Below are 21,979 nucleotides of genomic sequence, written 5' to 3'. Positions count from 1 at the left end.
CGTCAGACCTCAAACTGTGAAACATGAAGGTTCAGACGAGGCACATCTTTTTCTCTCCTTGCTTCCTCTCCTTGCTTCCTCTCCTTGTTCCTGTTAAATCTGCTTATCCAATAAAAGATGGGGGCTATTGGGGGGGGGGGGGGGGGGGGGGTCGGTCTGGACGAGTCTCTTCAAAGAGAACTTGAGTTTCTTGATTAGAAACAGATGATCAGAGATATTTTAGAGATGTGTTGATGTTTGTGGATGTGTTTGAAGTGTCCCGTGTTTATTCAACGTGTGAGTGAAGGAACACTGGAGTCCAGTTTAAGGCAGCTTCACTGTGACCTTTGACCTCTTAAAGCATCATGTGACCTCTCAGAGTGTCTCAGGTAATCCAGTCTCAGTGTGGACCACCTGGACCATCATGAGCGACTCTGACTCTGATACTCATCAATCAAATGATGCACTCAGGATCACCTCCACTGATTGGCAGGTTGATTTCTGGCTCCTCCCTCTTCTCCTAATGTCTCCAACATATTTGTACATTTCAGACAGTTTGCACTCGTTGTGAATAACAGGAAGTGAAACGATACCTCTGATTGGTTCTTATCTCTGAACACTGACTTTGGTCGCCTCCATGTTTGATTGGATGTGAAATCAAAGCTGCAGGTCGTTGATCAGTCTGACATGTTTTTGGATCAGACTCCAGTAGCGTCACTTGTCCCGGTGAATCATGGGATATTAACCCTTGTGTATCTGCAGTAGAGCACAGGTAGAAACAGGTGGGACTCAAACCGGGTCTCTATTGATATTTAATCAAAAGTTAATCTGTGAAGTTTCTCTCAGGTTTCTTTCAGTGTGTTTTATTTCAGAGTGTTCGATTCCCTCTGTGACAGCGACCCGCTGCAGCCTGCGCCGCGGCCCGACAGGCATCCTCCAGCAGCTTAACAAATAGGATTAAAGCAAAGAGAAAAAATCTCCACAGCTCCAAAGTCCCATCTGCTCACCTGAGAGGGAGCGAGGAGCAGCACGGCCCCCCTCGTCAAGACCATCGTCCACCCTCCTGGAACAGGAATCTAACCCTAACCCGTTTGAAAAGTGATGGCAGGTGGAGCGCTGGATGGACGGCTGTGAGACGGCGTGCCAGATGAGCTGAAGACGAGGAACGTCAAACTGAGTGAGTCTGGCTGCTGGACCAACAGATCTTCAAGGAAATGTCAGGAGAGAGAGGGAGGATGGTGCTGTGGGCGTTCGGGGCCCTGCTGCTGTCACCGTACATCTACACAGACTCAGGTACGAGTGTGACGCTGTCATTATGACTCATTAATCAATTCATTAAATCATTATCGTGTTGAACTCAGAGACACGAGTCATTCAGCTGCAAAGAGTCAAAAAGATTAATGTAGGAAAGTCAAATTAAATTAAACAACTTCCTGTTGTTCAATTACCAAAGTAAAAGTACTGCAGCATTCTCGCTGTGATGCATTCAAGTGTCACAGTAAAAGTACTGCAGCATTCTCGCTGTGATGCATTCAAGTGTCAAAGTAAAAGTACTGCAGCATTCTCGCTGTGATGCATTCAAGTGTCACAGTAAAAGTACTGCAGCATTCTCGCTGTGATGCATTCAAGTGTCACAGTAAAAGTACTGCAGCATTCTCGCTGTGATGCATTCAAGTGTCAAAGTAAAAGTACTGCAGCATTCTCGCTGTGATGCATTCAAGTGTCACAGTAAAAGTACTGCAGCATTCTCGCTTTGATGCATTCAAGTGTCAAAGTAAAAGTACTGCAGCATTCTCGCTGTGATGCATTCAAGTGTCAAAGTAAAAGTACTGCAGCATTCTCGCTGTGATGCATTCAAGTGTCACAGTAAAAGTACTGCAGCATTCTCGCTGTGATGCATTCAAGTGTCACAGTAAAAGTACTGCAGCATTCTCGCTGTGATGCATTCAAGTGTCACAGTAAAAGTACTGCAGCATTCTCGCTTTGATGCATTCAAGTGTCACAGTAAAAGTACTGCAGCATTCTCGCTGTGATGCATTCAAGTGTCACAGTAAAAGTACTGCAGCATTCTCGCTGTGATGCATTCAAGTGTCACAGTAAAAGTACTGCAGCATTCTCGCTGTGATGCATTCAAGTGTCAAAGTAAAAGTACTGCAGCATTCTCGCTGTGATGCATTCAAGTGTCACAGTAAAAGTACTGCAGCATTCTCGCTGTGATGCATTCAAGTGTCAAAGTAAATGTACTGCAGCATTCTCGCTGTGATGCATTCAAGTGTCAAAGTAAAAGTACTGCAGCATTCTCGCTGTGATGCATTCAAGTGTCAAAGTAAAAGTACTGCAGCATTCTTGCTGTGATGCATTCAAGTGTCAAAGTAAAAGTACTGCAGCATTCTCGCTGTGATGCATTCAAGTGTCAAAGTAAAAGTACTGCAGCATTCTCGCTGTGATGCATTCAAGTGTCACAGTAAAAGTACTGCAGCATTCTCGCTGTGATGCATTCAAGTGTCACAGTAAAAGTACTGCAGCGTTCTCGCTGTGATGCATTCAAGTGTCAAAGTAAAAGTACTGCAGCGTTCTCGCTTTGATGCATTCAAGTGTCACAGTAAAAGTACTGCAGCGTTCTCGCTGTGATGCATTCAAGTGTCACAGTAAAAGTACTGCAGCGTTCTCGCTGTGATGCATTCAAGTGTCACAGTAAAAGTACTGCAGCGTTCTCGCTGTGATGCATTCAAGTGTCACAGTAAAAGTACTGCAGCATTCTGTGATTGTTGTGCGTATGTGATTATTGTGCGTATGTGATTGTTGTGCGTATGTGATTGTTGTGCGTATGTGATTGTTGTGCGTATGTGATTGTGATTGTTGTGCGTATGTGATTGTTGTGCATATGTTATTGTGATTGTTGTGCGTATGTGATTATTGTGCGTATGTGATTGTTGTGCGTATGTGATTGTTGTGCGTATGTGATTGTTGTGCGTATGTGATTGTGATTGTTGTGCGTATGTGATTGTTGTGCGTATGTTATTGTGATTGTTGTACGTATGTGATTGTTGTGCATATGTGATTGTTGTGCGTATGTGATTGTGATTGTGATTGTTGTGCATATGTGATTGTGATTGTTGTACGTATGTGATTGTTGTGCATATGTGATTGTTGTGCGTATGTGATTGTGATTGTTGTGCGTATGTGATTGTTGTGCGTATGTTATTGTGATTGTTGTGCGTATGTGATTGTGATTGTTGTGCGTATGTGATTGTTGTGCGTATGTTATTGTGATTGTTGTGCGTATGTGATTGTGATTGTTGTGCGTATGTGATTGTTGTGCGTATGTGATTGTTGTGCGTATGTTATTGTGATTGTTGTGCGTATGTGATTGTGATTGTTGTGCGTATGTGATTGTTGTGCGTATGTGATTGTGATTGTTGTGCGTATGTGATTGTGATTGTTGTGCGTATGTTATTGTGATTGTTGTGCGTATGTTATTGTGATTGTTGTGCGTATGTGATTGTTGTGCGTATGTGATTGTGATTGTTGTGCGTATGTGATTGTGATTGTTGTGCGTATGTGATTGTTGTGCGTATGTTATTGTGATTGTTGTGCGTATGTGATTGTGATTGTTGTGCGTATGTGATTGTGATTGTTGTGCGTATGTGATTGTTGTGCGTATGTGATTGTTGTGCGTATGTTATTGTGATTGTTGTGCGTATGTGATTGTGATTGTTGTGCGTATGTGATTGTTGTGCGTTTGTGATTGTGATTGTTGTGCGTATGTGATTGTGATTGTTGTGCGTATGTTATTGTGATTGTTGTGCGTATGTTATTGTGATTGTTGTGCGTATGTGATTGTTGTGCGTATGTGATTGTGATTGTTGTGCGTATGTGATTGTGATTGTTGTGCGTATGTTATTGTGATTGTTGTGCGTATGTTATTGTGATTGTTGTGCGTATGTGATTGTTGTGCGTATGTTATTGTGATTGTTGTGCGTATGTTATTGTGATTGTTGTGCGTTTGTGATTGTCTCTGATCTTTGGTTTTCTCCAGACGCCTCTGGTGATTGGATGGTGGATTTGGAGGAGCGGTCTAAACTTTTGTCAGACTCCGATCAGCTTCTTTACCGACGCCACACGGCGTTATCTCGTAGGAAACGAGACGTTCTGTTTCCCAGCGGAGTCAAGATGTGCACTCAGGAGACCGTGGACCAGGCGGTCGCCAACCACCTCAACTACTTCCACCTGAGAGGTACGTGCGATTCTTTCACTTCCTCTCTGCTTCCTGGTTGTCTTGGTAACACTGGAGGTGTTTGATCCAAATGGACTAACCAGCTTACAGTCAGCGTGCTGTCAGGAGGTCAGAGCTGCACTAACACCACCTTCTTAAAGGGCCAGCACACCGCTGCCTTGTTCTGACGGCGTCCTGCCTCTCCTGTCTGTGTGTGTTTCAGTGTGTCAGTTACGTGTGTGTGTGTGTGTGTGTGTTTCAGTGTGTCAGTTACCTGTGTGTGTGTGTTTCAGTGTGTCAGTTACCTGTGTGTGTGTGTGTGTGTTTCAGTGTGTCAGTTACCTGTGTGTGTGTGTGTGTGTGTGTGTGTGTTTCAGTGTGTCAGTTACCTGTGTGTGTGTGTGTGTGTGTGTTTCAGTGTGTCAGTTACCTGTGTGTGTGTTTCAGTGTGTCAGTTACCTGTGTGTTTGTGTGTGTGTTTCAGTGTGTCAGTTACCTGTGTGTGTGTTTCAGTGTGTCAGTTACCTGTGTGTTTGTGTGTGTGTGTGTGTTTCAGTGTGTAATTAATGTGTGTGTGTGTGTGTTTCAGTGTGTCAGTTACCTGTCTGTGTGTTTCAGTGTGTCAGTTACCTGTGTGTGTGTGTGTGTTTCAGTGTGTCAGTTACCTGTGTGTGTGTGTGTGTTTCAGTGTGTCAGTTACCTGTCTGTGTGTTTCAGTGTGTCAGTTACCTGTGTGTGTGTGTGTGTTTCAGTGTGTCAGTTACCTGTGTGTGTGTGTGTGTTTCAGTGTGTCAGTTACCTGTCTGTGTGTTTCAGTGTGTCAGTTACCTGTGTGTGTGTGTGTGTTTCAGTGTGTCAGTTACCTGTCTGTGTGTTTCAGTGTGTCAGTTACCTGTGTGTGTGTGTTTCAGTGTGTCAGTTACCTGTGTGTGTGTGTGTGTTTCAGTGTGTCAGTTACCTGTGTGTGTGTGTGTGTTTCAGTGTGTAATTAATGTGTGTGTATTTCAGTGTGTCAGGAGACCGTGTGGGAGGCCTATAAGATCTTTTGGGACCGCCTCCCCGAGCGTGATGAGTATCAGGATTGGGTGAGTCGCTGTATGGACGGATCAATAAGCGCCATGGACATCGGGAGCTTCTTCAGCCAATCAGAGGAGCACGCTGACCTCATTAGGAGTGTGAGTACACCTGTGTGACCTTTCTGTGTGTGTGTGATGTGCTCATGTTTCTGCATGTGTGTGTGTGTGACTGAGTGTGTGTGTGTATGTGTGTGTGTGTGTGTGTGTGTGATGTGCTCATGTTTTTGCATTTGTGTGTTTCAGAGAGTGGGGAAGGTGGCCGAGATGAGCAGGTCAGTGGAAACTCTGTTACAGTCACATGGTCACATGAGCACATGATCACATGATCACATTATCACATTGTCACATGATCACATCAGCACATGATCACATGAGCACATTATCACATTGTCACATGATCTCACGGTCACATGATCACATTATCACATGGTCACATGATCACATGGTCACATGATCTCACGGTCACATGATCTCACGGTCACATGATCTGACGGTCACATGATCACATTATCACATGATCTCACGGTCACATGATCTCACGGTCACATGATCACATTATCACATGATCACATGGTCACATGATCACACGGTCACATTATCATATGGTCACATTATCACACAGTCACATGATCACATTATCACACGGTCACATGATCACATTATCACATGGTCACATGATCACACGGTCACATGGTCACATGATCACACGGTCACATTATCACACGGTCACATTATCACATGATCTCACGGTCACATGATCACATTATCACACGATCACATGATCTCACGGTCACATGATCACATGGTCACATGATCACATTATCACACAGTCACATGATCACATTATCACATGGTCACGTGATCACATGATCACACGGTCACATTATCAGACGGACACATGATCACATGATCACTCTACCTGTTGACACCTGAACAACCTCGTTCAGTATTAACTCTACCGTGTTCAATGTGTAACCACACCCCCTGTGCTGTGTTCTATCACCTGCTGCAGTGTGCCCATCACCTCAGGCCCGCCTCCATGCAGGTAACTCACCTGAGCAGCTGACCTGGAGTCAGAGCACAAACACATCCACACACAAGACATTTAGCTTTCATTTCACCAGTTAGAAGAGGAGGTGCACCGTCAGTGTTTGTGTTTACCGCTGGCTTGTTTGTTGTTTGTTTGTTTGTTGTTTGTTTGTTTGTTTGTTTGTTTGTTTGTTTGCTTGTTTGTTTGCTTATTTGTTTGTTTGCTAGTTTGTTTGCTTGTTTGTTTGTTTGCTTGTTTGTTTGTTTGCTTGCTTGTTTGTTTGTTTGCTTGCTTGCTTGTTTGTTTGTTTGCTTGCTTGTTTGTTTGCTTGTTTGTTTGTTTGTTTGTTTGCTTGCTTGTTTGTTTGTTTGCTTGTTTGTTTGCTTGTTTGTTTGCTTGCTTGTTTGTTTGTTTGTTGGTTTGCTTGCTTCTCGCGGTGCTGTGGTTTGTCTGCAGCTGCATTGTAAAGGGGAACATCAGATGTCTATTTACTGATGAAAGTTCCCCTTTAAAAGAAGCTTTGTACACCTGAGCAGGTGTTCCTGATCATCACATGTGCACACCTGTATGATGTCATGATGTGGAAACTTTGTGTTTTCTGTCCTGCAGCTCTGAAACACAAACTGAAGACACGAGAGGAGGAGCTCTAAGTGAAGCAGGTAAACACACCTGACACTCAAACTAGGATCAATATTGGAGAGGTTAGAACACAGAAATGTTTACAGACCCATGCAGAGCTGGATAAACACTGAAGCTTCAGAATCCACCACATGGTGACCTGAGTGACCCTTCACACTGCATCACGCGCCTCCTTCGAGCTACTTCCTGTCCCTTGAAGTGAATTTGTCTTTGTCTTTCTTTTAAGGGGAAGAAGAGATCTTGGACCTTCCTCCAGGCTTTGGCCTGACAGCTTGGACTCCGCCCTTCTCTCCATCTGAAGGACCAATAACATCGTCTCCTGATGAACCCGTAGATCTGACCGCTGTTCCTGCGGCCGCCGTCGGCTCTGTCGTGGTCATGGAGGAAGAGGAGGGAGACATAAGAGTCCCAGAAACATCAGACGACAAGGTTTCAGTGTACGAAGGGATGGTCCCTGAAGATGTGGGGGTTCTGAGTCCTGATGGGATCAAGGAAGCAACTCCTGAAGGGGAGGAGCCTCCATCAGAGGTCGCTGTGAAAGAGGTTGTCACTCAAGCTGCTGTGGTGGTTCTTCTTAAACCCACCAGATTCCCTGATTCTGAGTCGGTCACAGCTGCAGTGTCAGGTCAGCCGGTGTCTCCCAAACCTGCTGCTGAAGCTCCAGCTGAAGGCGTGACCAAGCTGTGGACCGAGGAGCGAGCTGAAGATGGTCAGACCTCTGGGAAACAGGAGGACCAATCAGATGTTTCTGAAGCTGCTGAAGAGACGACAGTGACTGATGTGGACCAGCTGGATGAGAATGTCATTGATGAGACGGCAGAGGAGGACATGGAAGAAGAAGAAGAAGAAGAAGAAGAAGAAGAACCTCTTCAAGAAACAGTAATCACTTATGAAGGACCGCTAACACCAGCTGACGACACAGACGAGACCAAGCAGGCTCCAGGAGAACCCACTGAAGGAGTAGAACCAGCTGAGACACCAGGAGAACCAGCAGAGGTAGGAGAACCAGCTGAGACACCAGGAGAACCAGCAGAGACACCAGGAGAACCCACTGAAGGAGTAGAACCTGCTGAGACACCAGGAGATCCCACTGAAGGAGTAGAATCAGCTGAGACTCCAGGAGAACCCACTGAAGGAGTAGAATCAACTGAGACTCCAGGAGAACCCACTGAGACAACAGGAGAACCCACTGAAGGAGTAGAATCAGCTGAGACTCCAGGAGAACCCACTGAAGGAGTAGAACCAGCTGAGACACCAGGAGAACCCACTGAAGGAGTAGAATCAGCTGAGACTCCAGGAGAACCCACTGAAGGAGTAGAACCAGCTGAGACTCCAGGAGAACTCACTGAAGGAGTAGAACCAGCTGAGACACCAGGAGAACCCACTGAAGGAGTAGAATCAGCTGAGACTCCAGGAGAACCCACTGAAGGAGGAGAACCAACTGAGACACCAGGAGAACCCACTGAAGGAGGAGAACCAGCTGAGACACCAGGAGAACCCACTGAAGGAGGAGAACCAGCTGAGACGCCAGGAGAACCTGAAGAAGAAGAGGGAGTGGATGTTACTGAACCTGCAGAGGAGGCGGTTACAGAACCAGAGTCTGAAGGAGAGACTGTAGAGACTGTGGAGCCGAAAGAACCAGAACCTGAAACAGAACATGTGAGAGAACCTCCAACAGAGACAGAACACACAGATGAACCAGAAGTTTTGACCAATGAGGAGAAAGCAGATTCTGCCGTACCATCTGAGGAGAAATCCCAGGAAGTAGAAAGTTTCAAACCAGATGCAGCCGAAGTTTTCATCCCAGAGACTCATCCAGAGTCTGATGAAGACCTCACCCCAGTCGTCATAGTGGTTCCTGAGGACTCAGAGGGATTACTTCCTGAGACTGAGGAGGAGGAAACACCTGAACCACAGGTAAAGCTGGAACATCCAGAACCCTCAGAGGAAGTACTACCACCAGAGAGCAGCGAGGAGGAGCCAACACAGGAAGCTGAATGGTTCTCCCAGGCTCCAAGTGAAGACAGGACTCGTGTTGATCCAGAGACCGATGTGGGAGGAGCTGAACCTGTCCAGGAGGTCACATCTGATGAAGGTGGAGTGCAAAGTGTCCATGTTGTCTCAGAGAGCATCTCTTCTGATGACGATAACGAGATCCTGACCGAGGCTCCTACAGACGACGCGTCTCTTCATGAAGTCACTCCGGATGCCCTACCAGAAGAGCCCACCCCCGGGGTCTCTGAGGAGCTGACCACCAGGAACATCGTGGAGGACGATGCCAGCAACCCTGAGCTGACCGACGAGGTGGACCAAGACTTACTGGGAAACAACGGCTTTGGACTGGAGCAAGAGACAGCCAGCTCTGTAAGCAAGACCAGTCATAGAAACCAGTCCTAATGTAGACCTACCAGAACCTAAAGTAGACCTAGCAGAATCTAAAGTAGACCTATCAGAGCCTAAGGTAGACCTACCAGAACCTAAAGTAGACCTATCAGAGCCTAAGGTAGACCTATCAGAACCTAAAGTAGACCTATCAGAGCCTAACAAAGACCTATCAGAACCTAAAGTAGACCTATCAGAACCTAGTGTAGACCTATCAGAACCTAAAGTAGACTTAACAGAACCTAAGGTAGACCTATCAGAGCCTAATGTAGACCTATCAGAACCTAAAGTAGACTTAACAGAACCTAAGGTAGACCTATCAGAGCCTAATGTAGACCTATCAGAACCTAAAGTAGACTTACCAGAACCTAATGTAGACCTATCAGAACCTAATGTAGACCTATCAGAACCTAAAGTAGACCTACCAGAATCTAAAGTAGACTAACCAGAACCTAAGGTAGACCTACCAGAACCTAATGTAGACCTATCAGAGCCTAAGGTAGATCTACCAGAACCTAATGTAGACCTACCAGAACCTAAAGTAGACCTACCAGAACCTAAAGTAGACCTATCAGAGCCTAAGGTAGACCTATCAGAACCTAAAGTAGACCTATCAGAGCCTAACAAAGACCTATCAGAACCTAAAGTAGACTTACCAGAACCTAATGTAGACCTATCAGAACCTAATGTAGACCTATCAGAACCTAAAGTAGACCTATCAGAACCTAAAGTAGACTTAACAGAACCTAAGGTAGACCTATCAGAGCCTAATGTAGACCTATCAGAGCCTAATGTAGACCTATTAGGACCTAAAGTAGACCTACCAGAACCTAAAGTAGACCTATCAGAACCTAAAGTAGACCTACCAGAACCTAATGTAGACCTACCAGAACCTAAAGTAACCTACCAGAACCTAAAGTAGACCTATCAGAGCCTAACAAAGACCTATCAGAACCTAAAGTAGACTTACCAGAACCTAATGTAGACCTATCAGAACCTAAAGTAGACCTATCAGAACCTAAAGTAGACTTAACAGAACCTAAGGTAGACCTATCAGAGCCTAATGTAGACCTATCAGGACCTAAAGTAGACCTAACAGAACCTAAAGTTGACCTATCAGAACCTAACGTAGACCTGTTTGTCCCTTCAGATTGGAAACGAGATCGACAACACCATGCTGTGGCCCCCTCGACTTCTGAAGGACCACGTGGTGGACCTGAGCATCAAGCTGAGAGGAGAAACATACCACGACGCCCTGAGAGACCCAGGCAGCTTCCAGTACCAGCAGCTAGCCAGACACTTCACACGCAGGGTGAGACAGTCTGAGACCATCTGCACCCTCATTGTAAAGCTTTTCACCATTTTACTGAGTCTGATGCACAGAGCTAACACTTTAGCCTATGCTAAGTTTAAAGATGCACAGAGCTAACACTTTAGCCTATGCTAAGTTTAGAGATGCACAGAGCTAACACTTTAGCATATGCTAAGTTTAGAGATGCACAGAGCTAACACTTTAGCATATGCTAAGTTTAAAGATGCACAGAGCTAACAGACTGAGGTAAAATGCCTCGAATAATACGAAAAAAAAGTTTGAATCTTAACCATTTGAATGTTTTTACAAAGCGCTCGATCTTGCTGCAGGGGGGCTGACGGAGCTGAGTCACTCTAACTACGAAAGAAAGTCCAGTAGCAACTCACAGGATGTAGTAACCAGAGGATCATGTTGTTCATGTTGTTGTTTTGGAGGATCAGATGATTCACAGAGCGGCTCCTTGTCTCTCTGACGTCACAGCTGGCCTCTGCTGGCCTTTCTTCCCATGATCGCTCAGGATCTTGACTCTGCTTTAAAGGCCTGTCCTGTTTTTCAGCCGCTAACTCTCTTCACGCTGGAAGTCTCAGTTTGTCATCCCTGGATCACATCAGATCTGAACACTCAGAGCTGTGACTCACTGAACTGCTGGAAAAACAAGCCATTCCAGGAAACCCGAGCTCTCCGGTGTTCCCGAACCATCGGGAGCTTTTCAGGCTCAGCTCCACCGTTAGTGACGCGGGGAGTCAGTTTATGGTCAGAGAGTCGGGGTCAGGGGCTTTAACGAGGGAATATGAAGTGGATAACAAGGCTAATAGAAACAGCAGGAGTTTGGCTATAGCACAAAAACTAAGAGGAGCTGCAGCAGAGAGAAAAGTTTCTTTAATTCCAAATACAAGAGATGAGCTGCACAGTCCATAAACAGAGACATTTATTATTTATTATAAGAACAACATAAGAGATGAGCTGCACAGAGGTCCTGTGAGGGTAAAGAGCGGGTCTGCTGTCCCACGGCCAGGACACACAATCAGAACTGTTGGTCCTGTAGCCTCCTCTCCAGGACCCTAAAGTAGACTTTCCCCAAGAGGCTTAGGTACCCTGATTCTCCGGCCCCCCCTTTTTAAAAATGGAAACTACCGCCCGGTCTGTCGCAACATTAAAGAGGCGTGACAGCCAAGGCAGCCCAACAATGTCCAGAGTCTTCAGCAGGACCAAGTCTTTGAACCCACTCGACCCCGTGTTGTTGATGGGGCTTAGACGAGTCTCTGAAAGCAGAAGACAACACATCAACAGACTCAGGAGTCCTAATCCAACCTTTTTCACCTTTCTTTCCCCTCCAGGTCGAAGACGCCTTCGAGAGGCTGCCAGGCTTCAAGAAGGTCCAAATCCTGGAGTTCAGGTAGACCAAGAGTTTGTGTGTGAGGATCTCCTGATGTGACTGTCCAATGGGAAGTCTGATTATTCTTTTGATTTGTGTTGTCAGGCCGCAGAAGGACCTGGAGAGGTGAGTGTGAAACTGTTTGTCTGCTGCTGCCTCTGCCATCTGTTGTTTGTCACTTTAACTCTACCTGTGTGTGTGTGTGTGTGTGTGTGTGTGTGTGTGTGTGTGTACATCAGAACACACACACACACAGGTGTACCTTGTGATGTGTAAATAAGTCCTTAGGAGGGATTTCCTCACCTCCACCAGACTGCCCCCCCCCCCCTTAAAGCCCCTTTCACCTGTCCCCGGCTGCTCCAGTTTCCCTCTAATGTCTTTAACAATCGTCTTCAGCTCTTAAGTGGGATCAGCCCCTCGCTGCTCTGCGGCCACCTGCAGCCGCCGCAGGATTACTGTCAGAGGCATACAACAGGCTCAATGTCCTCACCCCCCCCCCCCCCCCCCCTCCGCTCTCTCTCCAGGAACCCCTCACCCCTCTTCTCCCCCCTCACTGATAACCTGGCATCCTGAGCTTTAACTCAGCTGAACTGTGCAGCGAGCAGCTGCTAAAGAGTTTGAGGGAAACAGTTGATCTGAGGTGAAGCAGGAAGTGAGGGAGGAAGTGATGTCACATCCAGCATGCTCTCTGTTCTGATGAAAGCATCCTTACCCTCCTTTTAAAGTGCGCTGCTGTTTTGATCTGACTCCTGTTTTCAGGGGTCTGGTGGTCCTGGTTCACTATGCTCTGACTCTGGAGGTGGACGGCGGTGGCGCCGTCGCCAACGACACGTTAGACTTCATCTCTCTGCAGAATACCCTGGTGGAGAAGAACTACCCCACGGCCCCCGAGCAGCCCACCGTGGTCTACACCATCACCGACTTCAGGAACTACATCACTGAGGCGCTGCACAAAGACAACTTCATGAGCAACAGCAGCCTGGGGGCGCAGGAGGAGAACGGTACGTGATGATGTCATAGAGCAGTACGTGATGATGTCATAGAGCAGTACGTGATGATGTCATAGAGCAGTACGTGATGATGTCATAGAGCAGTAAGTGATGATGTCATAGAGCAGTAAGTGATGATGTCATAGAGCAGTAGGTGATGATGTCATAGAGCAGTAAGTGATGATGTCATAGAGCAGTAGGTGATGATGTCATAGAGCAGTAAGTGATGATGTCATAGAGCAGTAAGTGATGATGTCATAGAGCAGTAAGTGATGGTGACTCTCTCTGCAGTGGAGAACTTGTTACCTGATGTGAAACCGACCAGCCGGACTGACCACGCCCACAACAACATGGTGAGTTTGATCTCATGTTCATTCATTCACCTCCACGCCGTGCGTCACTGTCTCTAACATGTGATTGGTCGTTCAGGATAACGTCCTCGCTGCAGAGCGCCCTCCTGACGCTCCGAGTCACGAGCCCGACAGCAGCCCAGTCTTCCTGAAGAAAGAGGACTTCCTGTTTGATCCCTTGGACCCGTGGAAAGGTGTTCCAAGCGTGGAGGTCAGCGAGAATGATGTCTTCATGTTTGACGAGAGCACGGTTCCTCCCACTGCCGGCGAGCAGAGCGTGGACCTGGAGGCGGCGGCTCCAGAGCGTGAGTCTGTGATTGGCTGATGATGTCATGGATCTTCTTCTTCTTCTGCTCTCTCAGGCGTTCATCTCCGTCTTCTGATTGGTTTTCAGATCCTGTGAATGTTGAAGATGAAGGCTTCCTCCTCAACAACGCTGCAGAGGACCAACACCCCCACGGGGACCACATGCTGAGTCCTGCCGCCCCCCCTCTGCTGGTTAAACCAGACTCTGAGGTGGACCAGGGATCAGGCTCTGGTTTCTCTGGAGATGGCCCAGGATCTGATGTGTGGTCGTGGCGTGCTGCAGAGGCCTCTGAACTCTCTGAGGACGACGGCGACGGCAGCCTGGAGGTGATCCCACCCCCAGACCTGGAGGAGACCGAGGACCTGGAGGAGACCAAGGACCTGGAGGCTGCTGGGTCAGAGCCTCTAACCAATGAGGAGGAGGATTTTGTGACTCCACCTCTGCAGACATCACTTCCTGTTTTAAAGGAGTCTGTGCCAGACCAGGGCTTTGCCAAACTGGACCTGAACCAGGTTCTGATTACACCCCACATCAGCACTGCCCCTCGATACTCTACAACCACTGAGGCCCCGGTGTTCTCACCTGAAGGAACCATGGCATCAGTGCAGCCTGTGGAGGCGTCTGGTATCTATGACGACTACTCTCTTTTAGGACCAGAGACACCCGGGATCACTGAGGATCCTGAACCTGAATTCTGGACTCCTGAGACTCCTGTTTATGCAGATCCCACTGAGGGGGCACCAGCAGAGCTTCTGTTAGCAGGAGAGTCTACAGAGGAGAAAGATGTTCCTGAAGAGGAAACAGATCCTCCTTCTGACTCTAGTCCAGACCTTGTCCCTGAACAAACACCGGACAGACCAGAGTCTGAGGACCACAACGAGGTGGAGGTTTTGGACGAGCAGCACATCGGAGTCTCTGATCCTGAGACGACTCCAGGTCCAACGCTCATCCAGGACCAGGACTTAATGGAGGATGAGGTCATTGTGGTCACCATGACAACTGCTGCTCCGCCCCTCGTGTCCTCTGTCGGTTTAGACCACGGCGTCGAACACTCGCCTGAAAAGGACTCACCTTTCACTCGAGTGTCTGATGCGGCTCCAGAGGACGAGGACCTGGTTCACCAAGATCCCCCAAACCACGAGGACAACGACAGAGTCCCAGTCAGTCGTCCAATCACAGACCTCCCTCTTTTGATCACAAACGACCCTGAAGATTCTCCTGAGTCACCAGGTGTGAGGGACCATGATCTGGTTACCATGGTGACAGATTCTCCTGAAACTGAGTCAGATAACGAGATTCTCCAAACGTCTTCTACTCAGAGAGTCAACCACACCAGAATCCACCCGATGGACTTTGATTATCCCGACATGCCCGCCATCGACGTCAGCTTCGACGTGTTCCCGTACGGCGTCGGGGGGGCGACGGAGAGCGACAGCAGCGGCTTCTCCAGTGGGACTCAGGGATCTGAAGGCTACGCCATGGCAGTACCGACCCCGCCCGCCGGCAGAGACCTGATGGTGTTCTTCAGGCTCCGTGTGACCAACATGGCATTCTCCATGGACCTTTTCAACAAAAGCTCGTCTGAGTACAAAGCTCTGGAGCAACGCTTCCTCCAGCTGGTGAGAAACGATCTGAGTGAAAACAAAACAAAAAGATTCAAAGTGTTTTAACACGACCTCTCTGTCCTCAGCTCGTCCCCTACCTTCAGTCCAACCTCAACAACTTCCAGAACCTGGAGATCCTGAACTTCAGGAACGGCAGCATCGTGGTCAACAGCAGGATGAGGTTCGGTAAACCGGTCTCCAGTGGGGTCACCAACGTGGTCTACCTCATCCTGGAGGACTTCGCTAACACGGCCTACCAGACCATGAACCTCGCCATCGACAAGTACTCTCTGGATGTGGAGTCAGGTAGGACGTTTAAACTCATCAGGAGAGGAAGAGAAGCCAAAGAGCAGTGAAACAGGAAGTCAGAGTCTGTTCACACGGCGTCCGAGGGGACGCTGTTTATGTGACACGTGTTAGCAGCGAGCGCTCATCTGTGTGACACATGTTGAAGACGTGACAGCACGTTGCATAGAAAGTTTTCAGTTAACTCAGCTGGTGGCTTAGTGGTTAGTGTGTGCGCCTCATGGGCAGAGTCTGTGGTCCTCCAGGTGGGCGGTCCAGGTTCAGGTCCTTTCCCACGTGTCACTTGCCCCCCTCTCTCTCACCCTGGGGAGGAGAGAGGACCCTAACCCTCCATCCTGTGTCTCAGTGATGACCTTTAAAAAAACACTTCATGTGAAGCAGAACTCCAAACAGGAAGTGAAGACGATGAAGCTTCCTGTGAAGGCTCACAGCTTAATCCTGTTCATGTTTTTATCTGCAAACAGAGATTATTTGACTGTGTGTGTGTGTCTCTGTGTGTGTGTGTGTGTGTGTCTGTGTGTGTGTGTCTGTGTGTGTGTCTGTGTGTGTGTGTGTGTGTGTGTGTGTCTGTGTGTCTGTGTGTGTGTGTCTGTGTGTGTGTGTGTGTGTGTGTGTCTGTGTCTGTGTGTGTGTGTGTGTGTCTGTGTGTGTGTGTGTCTGTGTGTCTGTGTGTGTGTGTGTGTGTGTGTGTGTGTGTGTGTGTGTCTGTGTCTGTGTGTGTGTGTGTGTGTCTGTGTCTGTGTGTGTGTCTGTGTGTGTCTGTGTGTCTGTGTGTGTGTGTGTGTGTGTGTGTGTCTGTGTGTGTGTGTGTGTATGTGTCTGAACTAATACCTGGATTATCTGCCTGGCAGGAACGTGAGCAGCAGCACTCACTGACTCTCAGAGAGTTGAGCCAACATGCCGTCTGATTGGAGGTGGATTCACTCTTTTTATATCTTTATCTATTTGAACAGGAGCCTCTCTCTGAGTCTCTCTGAGCCAATCAGAGGAGCTCCTGACAATCAGCTGACTCTCCCTCTCTTTTTTTTATTCTGATGGACTGAGATCAGAAAGTTGACCTTTGACCTTTAGGGGGTTAGGGTCTGATGTGGGTCTGTATGGAGTCCTCAGGACAGATGGCATGTAGGAGCTGTAGTCTTGTCCTAGTTGGATAAAGGAAGGTGTCCAGGAGGCGTCCTGATCACCTGATGGAGCACCTGAGCTGACCTGCTGATCAGGAGGAGGAACAGCTGGTAAAGCTGATTCATTCAGAGCAGGGATATGACCATATATGGACAAGAGGGCGGAGCTAGAGCTTCTTAACACAAAACATGGAACAATACTTTTTTAGGTTGCCATGGTTACACTCAGTCACAGCTAGCCCCGCCCTTACTGAATCTCCTCTTCTTCTTCTTCTTCTGTTTCCATGCTGACCTCAGGTGATCGGGCCGACCCGTGTAAGTTCCAGGCGTGTAACGAGTTTTCCAGGTGTATGGTCAATCAGTGGTCAGGGGAGGCTGAGTGTGTCTGTGACCCCGGGTACCTAAGTGTGGACGGCCTGCCGTGTCAGAGCGTCTGCGAGGTGCAGAGCGACTTCTGCCTCAACGACGGCAAGTGTGACATCATCACAGGCAAGGGCGCCATCTGCAGGTAGGAGGAGCCTTCTGTTCTTAAAGGTACATAGAGGAGTGTTTCTCATGATCACTGTGCGTTGGGGAGGAAGAAGAACCCTGCAGTCGCTCAACGACACCTTCAGGACTGAGAGCTTACTGCTTGACTTCCTGTCGGCGCTGACTCCGGGACTCCAACCTGTGTCTTCTGTTTCAGGTGTCGTGTTGGGGAGAACTGGTGGTACCGTGGTGAACACTGTGAGGAGTACGTTTCTGAGCCGCTGGTGGTCGGCATCGCCATCGTCTCGGTGGTCGGGTTCCTGCTGGTGGCCGGAGGAATCATCTTCTTCCTGGCCCGGACGCTGCGAGAGCAGTACGACGGCGAGGACAGCGAGGACCCGCTGAGGTCAGCATCACACTCACCTGATTGATTTATTCACATTTTAAAGAATGAAGACCTGAGCTGGTCTGATGATGATGTGTTCAACATGAGTGTGTGTCTGTTTCAGACGCGGCGACAGTGTGCCCACACTGGAGCGAGCCACCAAGTTTAACCCCATGTTTGAGAGCGACCAAGTCTCCGCTCAGTACTACCGTCGCTATGACGATGAGGCGCTGCAGTTCAGCAGCTCGGTCAGCACCGACGTCATGAAAGACCTGAGCAGTGAGGAGATTCAACAAATCTACCAGAACACCACGCTCAGTAAAGAGGTAACACACATTCATTAGAGAGAAGAAGAAGAAGAATAAGTGATTGTTGACATAGAGCAGAGAGTCGTCTGCATACAGGAGTAATGTTCCATATCTGTCTGACAAACATTCATTAGAGAGAAGAAGAAGAAGAATAAGTGATTGTTGACATAGAGCAGAGAGTCGTCTGCATACAGGAGTAATGTTCCATATCTGTCCCGTCTCTGGTCCTGATGGTACCCGTCCTTCATGCAGAAACCTTTAGATAGTTTGTATATTCAAATGAAGTCAGCCATATTTGAAAGTGAACATTGTCAGACATGTGGAAGGAGGAAGCTGTGTTTAATTTGTTGACATGTTTTCATGTACGTTCAGTGTTTAGTGTCTCTCCTTCTTCACTTTCTCGTCTCTGTCTGCAGATTGTTGTTGTTTGTGTGTTGTTTGTCTGACCCTCAGTAAATTCCTCTTGACTATGGGTCGAGTGTTGTGACATTTTTGTTGGCTTAGCCGGAGGTTTGCAGTATTTTTAGCTCCTCCTCCTCTTCATTCATGGTTTATCTCGCAACCTTGCAGCTGGAGTGACATAAACATGTTTTTGTTTTCTCTGCAGGAGATCCAGGAGCGTCTGAGGATCATCGAGCTGTGCTCCAGAGATCAGCACTTTGCCCACTTTGTGCGACAGACTCAAGTGTGAGTGTTTGAAAGCTGGTCAGAAGGAGGAGGATCAGGAAAGACTTTTAGATTCATTAGTATTTAAAATACTTCAATAATTAAGTTAGCTGACAATATGAAACAAATACAAAGTGTCAAACATGAAATCATGAAACGCTCTGATTTCATTCATCCTGACACTGACAGGCTTCCATAGACAGCAAGGAGCCTTTTCTTCCTGCTCGCTGACCAATCAGATTGTCCCTCTCTCTCTCTGAGCTGTGTGGGGATTATCGACTGTCTGTGGGGGGTCTAAAGCCGAGAGGTGAGCCAGGTCTCAGACGACACCTCCACCTGTTAAAGAAAAACCTCCTCAGACCCGAGACCGACAGACGGCCTGTTTTTAATTTAAAGCCGACTCGTCTGTTTCCAGGAAGACGATGTGGACTCTTAGAAAGTTATCGATAAGTGGATGTGTAACAGAAGGGCTCGTGTGGATCTGACAGTCAGACCAGACCACAGTCTGTCTTAAACAAACTGAAGGGAAGTGTTAAAAATAGCTCCGAGGTTTGGAGAGGCTGCCCGCGCAGCATCAGATCACCAAACAAATGATGTGCAGAAACACAAACAGGAAGGCTCCGTCCTCTTTCCACTCGTCTGTTTATGTTGGGATCATCCTTTGTTTAGTTTCTGCCTCTCTTTGAGGTTTGGACGTCCTCAGTCCGGACCACTTCTCTGCCAGCCAAAAGCCCCCACACTAATGTGATATTCTATGTTTTGTGGAGCAGATTCCTGGAGAGGAGAGGAAGCTCGACCACATAAACAGCCCCCCCCCCCGAGTCGCCCAGCTCCAGGTACGAGTGTCAGGTTCCATTTCTGTTGATTTATTCCACATGTTAAACTCTCAGCACACTACACATCCCATGAGCCTCAGCAGATGTTGATATGGACTCTGAAGCTTTTAAAAATCATCAACCACATTTCTCCCATGATGCTCTGGGAGCTGTGTTGTCTGACTGAAGGTGTGTTGTGATGATGCTTCTGACCCTCACCTGTGTGTCTACAGAATCCTGCCTTCACCTTTGACCCCTGGAGGAGGAGGAGGCCTCAACACTCCAGATCCACTCGGCTGGAGGTGAAGGTGACGACACTGTAGGACTTTTGGGAGTTTCTTTTCTTTGGACATTTTGAGCCTGTTTTCACGCTGAACTCTGACCTCTGCACGACCGCCTCCACCTCTTCCCTTTACCTGTGATTTCCACCTGTAAACACTCACCTACTGCTGAGTACCTCTGTCTGACCTTTGACCTCCTCTGTGGTATGAAACTCCTCTCTGCTGAAGGTTTGTTGCTGATGATGTGTCTCTGGACGATCCTGTGAGGGATCTCTGTTGTTGGTTCATATTTTCCCGTTCTACATTTTCCTACTCGTTGTTCCCGGGGCCGCTCACAGCAGACAGCGCTCCTCCTCACTGTGCCTTCATCGCTTTGTTAGCTTCTTTGGGACACGTGCAGAAACTCAGAGATTATATCCACCAATCAGCAGCTGACAGACATGCAGGGCTCCGCCTCCTTCACATCAATGTTTACATTTATCAGTCAGAGCTGGAGTGTTAGCTCATGATAGCACATGTGTAGCCTGTCAGTGTTAAATACGTACGATCTACCTATCAGCTGTGGTCATCAAACAAGGAACTCCTATGGGTGCTAACAGTTAGCCACAGAAACCTGTAAAGCAACATCATTAATACTTTCACTCTTCTGACCACTAACAAGACATTTGAGGTGGATTCGTACGAATGTTTGGTGCTACCCAACACAGAGGCGTCATGTTGTCTGTTTCATGATTGACAGATCATCTGGGAAGATTCTTTTCATGAGCTGCTTCCATTAAAGGGTCAAATGTTTGAGCTTGAAGTGTTTTGTTTCCACTAAATATTATGTTGTTAATGTTAGTCCTTACCACAAGTATGATCTTATCTCTTTGATCTCCAGATTTTAACCCTCATGCTAACCTGGTTCAGACCAAGAAGCCATGTAACGGATGAATCAGAACCCAAAATCAAACTTTATTTACAGCCAATAAAAAAACACTATTTTTATTCCTTTGTCTCTTTAACTTGAATATTTTAAACTCAACCATCCTGATTGTAGATTAATATTCCAGTAGACAGACAGCTGATATTTGTTGTTCTATGTTTAGATGCTGTTTTTATTCTGTTTTTTAGACCCCTCCCCCCTGGTTTTGACATAATCAGACGTCTCTCTCCCTAAAACATGCCCGTCTGTCAATAATGGTCAAATCAAATGATTGATGTATTCATACATTTCTATCCTATTCTATTCTGTTCTATATGTCTGTGTGCAGGCCAGGGCTCTCTCTTCCTTTATTGTCGTGTTTTTTTTATTTTTTATGTTTAATTTCAACAACGAGACAATAACAAGAACTGATGACGTGTGAGTGACAGTCGCATTTTTCTAAAATAAAATAACATTATTTTTTACACTATCATCCTGACTTTCCCAGTGATCTGATTGGTTTCATCTGTGATGGATATAACTGAGTATCATCTGCGTAACAAGAGATATTAAAGGAGGGTTTCCTGTTTATATAACAGACTGAATGAACTGATAAATATAACTGAGTATCATCTGCATAACAAGAGATATTATAGGAGGGTTTCCTGTTTATATAACAGAGTGAATGAACTGATAAATATAACTGAGTATCGTCTGCATAACAAGAAATATTATAGGAGGGTTTCCTGTTTATATAACAGACTGAATGAACTGATAAATATAACTGAGTATCATCTGCATAACAAGAGATATTATAGGAGGGTTTCCTGTTTATAACAGACTGAATGAACTGATAAATATAACTGAGTATCGTCTGCATAACAAGAGATATTATAGGAGGGTTTCCTGTTTATATAACAGTGAATGAACTGATAAATATAACTGAGTATCGTCTGCATAACAAGAAATATTATAGGAGGGTTTCCTGTTTATATAACAGACTGAATGAACTGATAAATATAACTGAGTATCATCTGCATAACAAGAGATATTATAGGAGGGTTTCCTGTTTATAACAGACTGAATGAACTGATAAATATAACTGAGTATCGTCTGCATAACAAGAGATATTATAGGAGGGTTTCCTGTAATAATGTAGTGTAAGGGTGGACTTATTTGGCGTGCAGACAGGATTGAATGTTAACTTGTCTTGATGAAGATAAATCTGATAAATAGGATTTCAAGCAGCTTAATGTGGTTTCTTTAATGCTGATTAAGTGCTCTCGTATATGTAACAGGATGTGATTGACCATTGTGTTTGATGATGCAATAGTATCTGACAGGACGGGTAAAGATAGCAGTCTTTGTTTGATTCATATTTGACTCGTTTATAAAACATTCCCAGTCTTGTTATTCTTCTCTGCCTTCTGTCCGCTCGGTGCTTCCTGTTGTCGTGTTGGTCTGTA

General features: G+C 46.7%; 1 protein-coding gene across 1 annotated transcript; it reads left to right on the top strand.

Moving 5' to 3' along the window:
• Positions 1-269: 269 nt before the first annotated feature.
• impg2b (interphotoreceptor matrix proteoglycan 2b) lies at positions 270-21,751 on the top strand. Its single transcript, XM_061032688.1, has 21 exons — positions 270-1,272; positions 4,019-4,216; positions 5,204-5,370; positions 5,515-5,543; positions 6,284-6,316; positions 6,911-6,960; positions 7,167-9,304; positions 10,473-10,634; positions 11,972-12,030; positions 12,115-12,135; positions 12,769-13,010; positions 13,290-13,351; positions 13,428-13,653; positions 13,743-15,274; positions 15,346-15,565; positions 16,984-17,194; positions 17,372-17,560; positions 17,664-17,865; positions 18,455-18,534; positions 19,284-19,349; positions 19,562-21,751. Exons 1-20 carry the CDS (start codon positions 1,194-1,196, stop codon positions 19,315-19,317), a joined length of 5,934 nt encoding a protein of 1,977 aa, XP_060888671.1. The 5' UTR covers positions 270-1,193; the 3' UTR covers positions 19,318-19,349; positions 19,562-21,751.
• Positions 21,752-21,979: the final 228 nt, after the last annotated feature.

This window comes from Labrus mixtus, chromosome 24 (genome assembly GCF_963584025.1).
Source record: "Labrus mixtus chromosome 24, fLabMix1.1, whole genome shotgun sequence".
In the NCBI taxonomy this organism is placed as follows: domain Eukaryota; kingdom Metazoa; phylum Chordata; class Actinopteri; order Labriformes; family Labridae; genus Labrus; species Labrus mixtus.
The sequence above is the reverse complement of the archived record's forward strand: the minus strand, read 5'-3'. Positions and strand labels throughout refer to the sequence as shown.

What these genes read in the sequence shown, in the direction of transcription:
- impg2b (XM_061032688.1), top strand. Translation starts at nt 1,194, where the DNA reads ATGTCAGGAGAGAGAGGGAGGATGGTGCTGTGGGCGTTCGGGGCCCTG. An exon ending in AGGAGCTCTAAGTGAAGCAG is followed by an intron (nt 6,961 to 7,166) that starts GTAAACACACCT and finishes CTTTCTTTTAAG; the next exon opens with GGGAAGAAGAGATCTTGGAC. An exon ending in TTTGTGCGACAGACTCAAGT is followed by an intron (nt 18,535 to 19,283) that starts GTGAGTGTTTGA and finishes TTTGTGGAGCAG; the next exon opens with ATTCCTGGAGAGGAGAGGAA.